We start from the raw sequence: 12,015 nt of genomic DNA on the forward strand, positions 1-12,015 counted from the left end.
TTTAAAGGAAGTCAGAAGACATTAAAAAAGTGTAAGTCTTAATGGTAGTAATTGTGTGTTAAATACTCTACAAGCACTTGTAAATAGACTGTTATGGAAGCTTGCTAACCAAAAAAAAAAAAAGGTGTAGGGGTGTGTGTGCGCGCGCGCGTGCGGACGGACTGAAAATTAAGATCTACTAGGATTTGACTTTAAAATATCAATAAAAATCCAAGAAAAATATTACTTGCTTTTGGTTTGGTCTTAGAACTGATCATAACTCTCTTTTTCAGAAAATATTTTTTTTAAAAAAAGGACATTTAATATAGGTACAGGATATGGTAAATATGTTGTAACCAAATGACAATTGATGTGTTATGACTTCAAGTTAATCAACCATTGTTATAACAGCAATGTCTGTGCTGGATTTTAATAATTTTCCTGTAATTTTGCTCATGACTGATGATAGTTGTAAAATATATATTGCAATAACTTACTTTATGTTGGCTATATTTTTAAGGCTGAAAAAAATATTTTTTTTTCCCTCCTCCTAGGGGCCCAAGAAGTTCTCATTGACCCAGGTACTTTGTCTTTTTGCTTGTTTTCTGACAGTAAGCTTTTTGTTTGTTTTTGTTTTTATTAGTTGTTTTGCATCTGTGCGGATGATTACAGCTAAATTTTCAAAATTGGTTCAGACTTTGTGCCTCAGTTTTTGGTATCAGTTTGATAAAGCGTGGGCCTGATTTGACTCTTAGTTTTGTGGGTGCTCAGCACTTCTTAAAATCAGGCCCAAGATGTATCAAGTCACTTATCCAAAACTTGATAGGCATTTTTAAAAATTTGAACCTGTGACTTTGTCATGATCATATGGATTTTGGAGAACACGGTCTCAATAACATCAGAATGGCTAGAAATCTGGCATAACTGTCTCTTTCCATTTACTTACAAGAACTACTTGATTCCCCCCCCGTTACATTTTTAGTAATGCTGTGAGGTAGTGGTCTTAATGCCTTTTTCTAGAGCAGTAATGTTGACTTCACTCTGTTCTAAATACAGTGTCTTCCCAGCATTCTTAGTCCTGTGGGTTTTTATTTCTGTTTCCATAATTACTTTACTCAAAGTCTGAAGCAGCATTCAGTTTACCACCAAAGGCTGTTGATGACAAAAGAGGATTTACAAATTGTAGCTTGTTTATTAGACCAAAATTATGTGATTTTGGGATTCATTTATTTAGTCCATTTGCAAGGTGTCACTCAGATGTCTCAAGAGAATCAGACAATAAAAACCAAATAGAATGCATTAAGATATAAATACAGTATTCACCTGGACACTATCAAAGCATCTGGCACTATGACAAACCCAAAAGCAAGCCACCCAACCCATTTCAGTGAGGTCTTATCCCATTTAGCAATATGAATAGAAGAACAAAAAATGAACAGGTATAAGAGTGGGTATGCGGCAAATATGGTTCAGAATAGACCAGTTGAAGAAATGAGACTTGCAGCATACCCTAAAGGCAGTTTGTTGCATAAGCACTAATGAAAAATACTTATACCTTGGTGCTGTGTAGCACTTTGCAACAAAAGGGTTTACTTGCTTCTTTTAGATCTATTTAATTATAATTTCATAATTTTCCTTGCCCCCAGTTAATGTAACATGAAACACCTTACCAATGTATTTCAGTTTTTCATATGCAAATGAGTTTTTTCTGGGAACAATTGTATTAAAATGAAGATATCCAAAATAAGCTGAAAAAGGGCTGTTTTATATAGAAATGACAGTAGGAATGTTCCTTTGTTTTAAAACTAGTACAGATTATAAAGGCTGTTTGTTACTTTCTTAAAAAAAAAACCCCACATGATACAGTGAAACTGCCAAATGGGTCACCTTAAATTGAAATGACCATTTAAAATAGTTTGTCACTGTTTAAAGTTTTATATTTAAGTGAAGATCACACTTCTCTATTTTCATGACAGCTGTTCATGGCCCAGTTGCTTAGAATTAAATGAAAAATTGTCCACTAGTTTTCATATGCACAGTATTGTATTTGTTCCTATATGTTGTTAGCGCTGCTTTGTAGATGTCTAAACATAAGAACGTAAGAGAGGCCGTACCGGGTCAGACCAAAGGTCCATCTAGCCCAGTATCCTGTCTACCGACAGTGGCCAATGCCAGGTGCCCCAGAGGGAGTGAACCTAACAGGCAATGATCAAGTGATCTCTCTCCTGCCATCCATCTCCATCCTCTGACAGACAGAGGCTAGGGACACCATTCCTTACCGGTATTCATTTTTTGGTTTAGGGATTCTTCAGTAGCTTTTTTTATTAAACAAGCTTTCTCACAAAGGCAATTGATGTAAGAGTGTAAGATAGCCATTTTCTCCTCCAATTCTGCAGTTGGAGGGGAGCCTGTGCCCATGGATTAAGCTTGGAGGCACCTCTGCTTTTTTCCCTTATGGCTTGTGGAAGCCAGGTTGTTTGCAGTAACTTAAGCTGTAGTACTTCTTATGGAGGATCCTACATGTCCAATTCAATCTGTTACTCTGTTTCGTGAAAGTGTAAATTTGACTGGAATGGAGGAAAGCAGTGTGTGATTTCTTTTGAGAGAAGAACATAAGAATGGCCATACTGGATTAGACCAAAGGTCTATCTAGTCCAGTATCCTGTCTTCTAGTGCTAGGTGCTTCAGAGGGAATGAACAGAACAGGAAATCATCAAGTGATCCATCCCCGTACCCCTTTCCCATTTCTGGCAAACAGAGGCTAGGGACACCATCTCTGCCCATCCTGGCTAATAGCCTTTGATGAACCTGTCCTCCATGAATTATCTTGTTCTTTTTTGAACTCTGTTAGTCTTGGCCTTCACAACACCCTCTGGCAAAGAGTTCCACAGGTTGACTGCATTGTGTGAAGAAATACTTCCTTTTTTTATTTTAAACCCACTACCTGTTACATTTGGTGACCACTAATTTGTGTGTTATGAGAAGGAGTAAATAACACTTCCTTATTTACTTTCTTCACACCAGTCATAATTTTATAGAGCTCTATCATTTCCCTCCTTAGTCGTTTCATACGCCTAATCATTTTGCCCTTTTCTGTACTTATCACTTAAACCCTAAAAAGGCAGGTAGAATTTCATTTTGTCTTCTTGAAATTAATGACTTTGCCAGATGACTTAAATAACGGGGGTGCATTGTCCGGAACATAAGAGATGCTGCGATGGATCAGACCAATTGTTTAAGTCTCGTATCCTGTCACTGCTAGTGATCAATGCTTTATTTATGCTTTAGGGGAAAGTAAAAATTTGCTATAATGCATCTAAATAGTTATATGCGGTGTTTAACCTTGAAGAACAAGATTTTATTATTCTTTATATACATATATAAAAATAGAGACAGAAGCAAGATAAAATTAATATTACTTAAAACTCTAGCCCTTTTAAAAATCCATCTACATAATTTTAGATTACTGGATGAAAATGAGATTTTTCTTACAGTTCTGAGCATTTATTCCTTAATTTTTAAGTAGGACATATAATCCCATCAAGATTGCCTGCTGTGTTTCAGATTTTTTTGAAAGTGAGCTCCTGAATCTCCTTCAATTGATTAACTTGAAGAAATTTCAGAGATCCTAGAGACTGTCAGCCATTCTGTTATTAACACTATTGTATTCTGGCGATATTTTGTGGTGGTTTAATCTTTATATTCCTACTTCTTTCCTATTCTGATATCTCTATTGGCTTTAAGGCTTTATTCTCTTCATAACTTCATTCATAAGCCCTTTTACTAGATGCAGCCACAGATGTGTTTTTTTTTTTATTTCAGGTAATTTGGAATCTATATTTCCCTTTTTTCTTATCAAGGCAGTCTTTTATTCAGAACATTTCTCTTGTGGGCTCATCCTTTAACAGCACAAATTAAACCATTGAATGTAAATTGTAGAATCACAGTTCTAACACAAGGAGAGATGAATCTGACTAAATAACAGAAGACTGAGCAGAGCTTTAAAAAAAAGTGTTTTTTTTGTGCTCCCCATGTGGTTTCTTTTAAATTTTGTGTCAGTTCTGGCTAGCCTGATAGTGACTTGAAATCTACTGCTCACTTTTTTCTCAGTTATTACCATAGAAGTCCGGATAAAAACTGTTTTAGATTTAACAGCTCTATTTTTAAAATATTGATTTTCCCCAAGTATATAGAATCATAGACATGTAGGAACCTTGATAGGTCATCTACTCCAGTCCCCTGGACTGATGCAGGACTAAGTATTATCTTCTAGACCATCCCTGACAGATGTTTGTCTAACCTGTTCTTAAAAACTTCCAGTGGCAGAGATTCCACAGGTAATTTGTTCTTCAGCTTAACTACCCTACAGTTAAGTTTTTGCTACTATCTAACCTAAATCTCCCTTGGTGCAATTTAAGCCCATTACTTTTTGTCCTGTCCTCAGTGATTAAGGATAACCATTTATCACCTTCCTCTTTATAACAGCCTTTTACATACTTGAAGGTTGTTATCATGTCCTGCCTCCGTCTTCTTTTCCAGACTAAACAAACCCAATTTTTTCAATCTTTCCTCATAGATCATGTTTTTAGACCTTTAATCTTTTTATTGCTCTCCTCTGGACTTTCTTCAATTTGTCCACATTTTTCCTCAAGTGTGGTGCCCAAAACTGGACACTGTACTCCAGTTGAGACCTTATCAGTGCAGAGTAGAGTGGAAGAATTACTTCTTGTGTCTTGCTTACAACACTCCTGCTAATACATCCCAGAATTATGTTTGCTTTTTTGCAACAGTACTGTATTGTTGAATCATATTTAGTTTGTGATCCACTATAACCCTCAGATCCTTTTCTGCAGTACTCCTTCCTAAGCAGTCATTTCTCATTTTGTATTTGCTTGATTGACAGTTGATTATTCCTTCATAATTTGTAATAGTTTGCATTTGTACTTATTGAATTTCATCCTCTAAAGCGCTTGCAACCCTCACAGCTTGGTATCATCTGCAAACTTTATAAGTATACTCTGTATACCCTTATCCAAATCATTCATGAAGGTATTGAACAGAAACAGACCAAGGACAGATCCCTGTGGGACCCCATTTGATAATGCGCTTCCAGCTTGATTGTGAGCCATTAATAACTAATCTTTGAGTATGGTTTTCCAGCCATCTGTGCACCCACCTTATAGTAGGTTCGTCTAGGCTATACTTCTCTAGTTTGTTTATGAGACGGTCATATGAGACAGTATCAAAAGCCTTACTTAAATTGAGATATGACATCTACTGCTTTCCCCCCCCCGTCCGCAAGGCTTCTTACCCTGTCAATAAAGGATATTAGGTTGGTTGACATAATTTGTTCTTGACAAATCCATGATAACTATTGTTTATTACCTTATTTTCTTGTAAGTGCTTACAGATTGTTTTACTCCATTATCTTTCTGGGTACTGAAGTAAAGATCGTTCTATAATTCACTAGGTTGTCCTTGTATATGGTGCAAAGAATTCTAACCAGGACAGAGAAGGATCATCTGGCAGTGTAAATATCTAACTGCTAATGTATCTATTCTTTGCTTATTGAATTTTTAGTATGTATAGTAATTCAGATAATTACTACTGTAACTAGTTGCTCTTTTTTCAGGTTTCAGTGGTAGCCGTGTTAGTCTGTATCAGCAAAAAAAAAAAAAAAAAAAAAAGAGTCCTTGTAGCACTTTAGGCTACGTCCTCACTACGGGGGGAGGGAGGGTGTCGATTTAAGATACGCAAATTCGACGTATCAGAGTTGACTTACCCCGCTGTGAGGACGGTGGCAAATCGGCCTCCGCGGCTCCCCTGTCGATGGTGCTTACTCCTACCTCCGCTGGTGGAGTACAAGCGTCGATTCGGGGATCGAATGTCGCGTCCCGATGAGACGCGATATTTCTATCCCTGAGAGATCGATTTCTACCCGCCGATTCAGGCGGGTAGTGTAGACGTAGCCTTAGAGACTAACAAATTTATTTGGGCATAAGCTTTCGTGGGCTAGAACCCACTTCATCGGCTGAATGAAGTAAAAGATACAGGAACAGATATAAATACATGAAAGGATGTGGGGTGCTTTACCAAGTGTTAAGTCAGTCTAACAAGTTAAATCAATTAACAGCAGGATATCAATGGAGGAGAAATGACTTTTGAAGTGGTCAGAGAGTGGCCCATTACAGACAGTTGACAAGAAGGTGTGAGTAACAGTAGGGAGAAATCAGTATTGGGGAAATTAAGTTTGATTTTTTTTTTTTTTTTTTTTTTTTTTTTTTCTCTTATTCTTTCACAAAGAATCCATTTTATTTCAAGTTCTCTTGCCTTAAATGAGTGATACCTGATATCACCACTGTCTGATACTAAGATTCAAAAATTGAAGACCTCTACTAGCTGGAGGATTAAACCAGTTAGTCAGAGGTAGATATAAAAGGTTACCATGATGGGCCTCCACCAGTGATGTCCCTAGTGAGAAGCCTAGTCCCACCACCTCTGGTTGTTGGCAAGAGATAGGGTGCTAGGAATTTTATTACTGGTGCCCTTGGATTTTATTCATTGGAAGGGAGGAAGGAGTCTTTTCTTACACTCCAGGGCCTTGTGACTATGCTCCATGTTGTTAGTGCTGCAGAGTGTTGCTGGTGCTGCAGAATTGTTAGTACTGCTATTCTTGAAGCCTCCAGTGTTATCTGCACTGTCAGAGGGCAGCATGATGATTCAGCAGACCTCGATGTTATTCGTAAAGAAAGTCCACAGGCTCATTTGGTGGTAAAGATGCTTATTGTCCGCAAAGCACTGTACTAGTGCCCTGTCCAATTGGTCACAGGGACACTAACAGAGGTTTGCCCATGACAAGGCAAACGTAACAGGATGCTGTCCCCTTGGCTGATACAAAGGTGCCCCTCCTGTGGCTTCTCCTTTTATACATTGGTACAAACAAGTTAAGTATTAACTAACAACATCAGGAGTGTATCACCTTTATACCTTGTACCTTCTAGTTAGAACAAAACATCCTCATCCATTATCCTGTCTTCACATTCTTATCTTATGAGGGGTCAGTGTTTTCCTGTACAATCTCTAGGGAATTTGTTTACACAGTTGCTTGAGAACTGTAGGTGTTTCTGTACCATTCTCTCTGGTAAGGAACGTGCTTACTTGGTTAGCCAATACCTGGTGTGTTACTATATTGCCTAGGCCTAGTCTGGTTCATACTCTTAGTTATGTGTAGGGCTCCAGCAAGACTTACACCCTACTACTCCTCCATCTTTTTGAGATTTGCAAAAACTGGGAGGGGAAGAAAAAGGTTTATCTTCTCATCTCTTTCCCAGCATCTATTCTGGGGAGGATCTTCTGTTTGATTAACTTTGGTATCTGTTTTCTGGTAGCTTTCCTCAGTAGTGTTATTAAACTGACGTGGTCCAAGGCTGCCTAGCTTTTGTCCGCGGGTATCTGAAGCGTTTTAGTGAAAATAACCAGTCATGTTCATTTTATTCTGCTACTGTGTGGGAAAGCTTTTAACAGCAAGAGAAATATTGGAATTGTCTGCCTACAGATTCAGAAAGATGAAACTGTATCACTTATCTTTCAAATGTGAGTGAAATTTAATCTTCGCAACAGTAAGAATTCTGCTAAAATTGTGAGTTTAGGTCTTCTCTGCTCACTAGGGAAAACTTCTTTCTCTCACCTAATGAGTGGATTTTTCAGTAATTCATAAATGAAACATGCATGGTGTGTAGAATGTGTAGCCATAAAATAATTATTTTTACGTGGGAATGAACTACCATCATTATATTAGATCTTCAGAATTCTGAAGAATTTTATTAAAAACTTAACACAATTTGTTTGATGTTCAGGATGCTTTCACATTGAGACTATATACTGGATTTTGTGTGAGGTTCTGTTCCCCATTCTAGCTTGTTAACATTTTCTTCTGGTTTTAGGCTGTTTTATGTAATATTTGACTTGAAAAATACTCAAATGTTTCATATTACACCAATAAACATCATTGGAACCAAAATTTAGTCCACTGCTAAATGTTAAGAGCACTTACGCCTGGATTGCTATTGATTATTCAAAGGTTCTATTGTATGTATGATACATCATGCACATTTATAGAAAGAAGCTATAATTCTGTTTTCTAAACTGACAATTGTGAAAGCATCTTGTTAAAAAGGACTACAGAAATTGTCGTTTCAGCTTTAAGATTTTCAAAATACACCTCTACCCTGATATAATGCGACCAGATATAACATGAATTCGGATATAATGCAGTAAAGCAGTGCTCCAGGGGGCGGGAGGGCTGCGCACTCCGGCGGATCAGAGCAAGTTTGATATAATGCGGTTTCACCTATAATGCAGTAAGATTTTTTTTTTTGGCTCCCAAGGGCAGCGTTATATCGCGGTAGAGGTATAGTAAATCTGTATCGCTTCTTATCACTGACTTCTGTATAGATTGACATTTCTAATAAATGGACTTGGAACTGTAAAACATTTATAAAACTCTCCAGAGCAATATGTTCCTATCTGATAAATATAGTATTGTATATACTAGTATCATGTTGCATGAAAAAAACAAAATGTTATAAATAAGTGCTAAATGGATTTGTACAATAAAATTCGGTTGTACTTAAAGATATAACTTCTAAAATAAAAACTTTGAAAATTGCTCAATATTTCAGTTGTAATGATGAGTTTCATTATTCAGGTCCATAGTTTACTCTAAATAATAGAAAGAGCTTCTTAGCAAGGACAATGGTTATTGTTTGTTAGTATTAATTGTATTGTGGGAGCCTCCAAAAGACCCAATCAGGATTTGGGCCCTATTGTGCTAGACTCTAAACCATGGGCTATATGGTCCCGTTCCTTGAAGAGCTTGCAACTTAAAAAGACAAAACACAAATGGACAAGGATAAACATACAAGCAAAGGAATTAAGGTGGTAATGGGCACATGTCTCATTGCTTAAATTTCCCCTTCTTTGACACAATCCCTTTATTTTATTTTTTTATTTTGGGAAAGATTAAGCAAAGGGGAATAACAGGAGTTAGTGATTAAACAGGCCTGGAGGGAGGCCAGAGAGTTGGAGGGTGCTGGTTGCAATATGTACTTGGTTAGAGAGTCCTCAGGATGTGAACTCGCTTCCTGTATCCTTGGTAGTATGACAGGCTCAGATTTGATGGCCTTTAGGACGTGCTGCAAGGCTTACTTGTTTTCCTATGGTTTTCTGAGGTTGGATATATGAAAAAGAGAGGTTCATTTTAAAGGATTTCGGAGTGTTTTGATAGTGATTCTGAATGGTAGAATTTATGAAATTTTGTTATGTAAAATTGTCCACTAAATTTTTAAAAATATAAAATGTAAAATTAAAACATAAATCCTACAAATAGAAAGTTTCTCAAAGTTAAATTGTATAATTTTGAATGGGCTATGGTTATTTAATTCTTGAAGTAAAACCCTTTTTTAAAAACAAAGTCTGAACATCGAGGTAGGTATAGGAGACCATAAATTCATATATTGAATGTTCTTTCATAACCAAATAGCTATATCTCCTTTTTGCCATTTTTTATGATTTGAATTATTTTTTTAGTTCATTTTAGTAAGGCATAATCTACAGTCATTTGTCACTCAGCCAGGACATGGCTTCTTTCTTTATTCATTATGTACACTTCACTGAAACCTATTTTGTATTCTAGCTTATTAGATATGTTTAATTTTAACTAGAAGCTTCCTGCTCATTCCTTACTCTGTTCCACTGTAGGTGCCCTCACTTCAAATGGTATAAATGCAGATACTAGTGCTGAAATAGGACGTGCCAAGAACTGCCTTGGCCCTGAAGACATCATAGATAAATATAAAGAGGCCATTTCGTACTACAGCAAGGTAACCTTATGTGCATTATGAGAAATTTCCATACATGCATCAATTCCAGTGTACTGTCAATGTATTTTTAGTTGGTGTTAAAGATCACCTGCCTTATAAAGTACATATAAATATTGGCATATTCTTTTCATTTGTGTAAGGGTACAATAATTTTGTAAGAAACACGAGTAACTTATAACAGTACAGCACACAGAGGGCATATAGAGTCTGCTCTCTGATAGGGGATCTGTCCATTTCAAAAGTCTGGTTAAGCCTTCACATTACAAGGGACCAACCTCAAACTATGGTGTTCTGTTGAGTTGTACTATGTACTGTACCACTTGTGCCTTTAGACTGTAAAGTCTGTAGATTAATTAGTATATATTTTTAGAGGGGTGTATGAACATAAAGTGCTTTTATTAATGCTAGTTATTTTGGGGAAGTTCTCTGTTAATTGGTGGGCACAGTTATACTTTTGAATATTCATGCATATTTCTATCATTAACATTTTACTGTGTAAGCTGACTAACATACTGTATGTATGCTGTAGCAATCTTTGAGAGGTGTCTTGAGTTTATTGAAGGGTTTGCAACTAATGGTACCTTTCCTGGAATCAAATATTTAGAACATAGTCTCAGAAGCATGTGAAGGAGGAGGCGGGGGGACCTGAAGAAATAGTAAAGGCAAATATTCCTTTGGCTGATCCTTAAATGGAGACTAAAAGGAACTTTTTAAAGCCATCAGCCATACTGGACCCTTTTTCCAGATTTCAGTGTTTAAACTGCATCCTCAGAGCATATGGTGTTAAGGTAGCTGTAAACTTCCGTTTAGACAAAAAAACCTTTGTATTATAAATTCCCTTTTGTATCACAGTTAATGGGTATCCTCATCTGTACAACAGATACATTTCATGGTATTTTAACATTTTGTTCAGTTCTGTCATCCCCTCCTTTAAGCTTCAAAACATTTATTTTGCATTGTTCTAAAACTGAGTTTTAAAAAATATGGGTTTTAATGTCATGTTTGCAATAAAAGAAGAATCTCCAAACGAAGAAAACTGTTATATACAGGTAGTTAAAATTACACTGAGGATGAAGCTGACTTTAGCAGTTCTTTTAAGGATGAATTGTTGTTCATTAGCATGCATCATAGGTTGCTAATCAAACAATGTAATCATTAGTGTTCAGAGGTAATTGTATGGATTTTGGTGAAGTGAAAAGAATGAAATGTGTGATGATTTGCATGCACAGAAACATTTTTCAAGCCTGACAAAGAGAGGCATCCTTGTATATTAAGGCACTTCAGTTATTTTTGTTTCCTCTTTTCAAGTATAAAAATGCTGGTGTAATTGAGTTGGAAGCCTGTGTGAAGGCAGTGAGAGTCCTAGCAATACAGAAAAAAAGCATGGAAGCATCTGAGTTTCTTCAGAATGCAGTTTATATCAATCTTCGTCAGGTGAGTGTATAAACTGTTGGGTTTTTTTAAACTGAGAATGAAAAAATCATTAAGGGGTGAAAAATCCTTGAATTTAGGAACCTTGTTTTGCTATTCTGTCTTGAAACTAATGCTTTACACCTCTTTAGCACCTTACATCTCATGATTTCAAAGCATGTTAGAAACACTAACAACTCCATCTAAAATATGGAGGCTTGGTGAATGAGATTGAAGACTATTGGTGATACTCTTCAAGTGATGAATAAAGGTGTCTTAGGGATGCCCAGTTGTCAAAGGTCTTATTGGAAAGCAATGGTAGAGAAAATTGGCCACATGATCAGTTGTATCATACCTATTATTCCTCAGCTGCATCTGTTATGTGAGGTATGTACAATACAGTATATTTTATTTAAAAAAATTCAAACCACTGAAAACCAGACTCAAAGCCCAGCATAAAAATATATCAGATTACATGAATAAGTCTTTCATATGGTGAGGGTCTTACGGTGAGCCTCAATTGGACATTTGTCAGCTCAGACAATGTGATCCTTGAAAGAGAAATTATTCTATGAATATGTCCTGGAACTTGTGGAATGATTCACACTTGGCACTTCCAGCCTGCAGTTATGTGTAGAAATCACATCCTTAACAGATCGGTACAATGGCAATGATCACTTCATTCAACTGTCGCTTGCAGAAGGGATGTTCTTCCCTGCAGGACGTCTGACTAGGTGAATCTCTC

At 36.6% G+C, this 12,015-nt stretch overlaps 1 protein-coding gene across 3 annotated transcripts in view; it reads left to right on the forward strand.

Moving 5' to 3' along the window:
- The window catches only part of TRAPPC9 (trafficking protein particle complex subunit 9), an 831,895-nt gene that overhangs the window by 36,029 nt on the left and 783,851 nt on the right, over nucleotides 1-12,015 (forward strand). For all 3 annotated transcript variants that reach the window (XM_054018404.1, XM_054018403.1, XM_054018405.1), the window contains exons 5-7: nucleotides 534-560; nucleotides 9,739-9,860; nucleotides 11,169-11,294. In XM_054018404.1, coding sequence (XP_053874379.1) covers nucleotides 534-560; nucleotides 9,739-9,860; nucleotides 11,169-11,294 — 275 coding nt within the window. The remainder of the gene's footprint in view (nucleotides 1-533; nucleotides 561-9,738; nucleotides 9,861-11,168; nucleotides 11,295-12,015) is intronic.

Source organism: Malaclemys terrapin, chromosome 2 (genome assembly GCF_027887155.1).
Source record: "Malaclemys terrapin pileata isolate rMalTer1 chromosome 2, rMalTer1.hap1, whole genome shotgun sequence".
NCBI lineage: Eukaryota > Metazoa > Chordata > Testudines > Emydidae > Malaclemys > Malaclemys terrapin.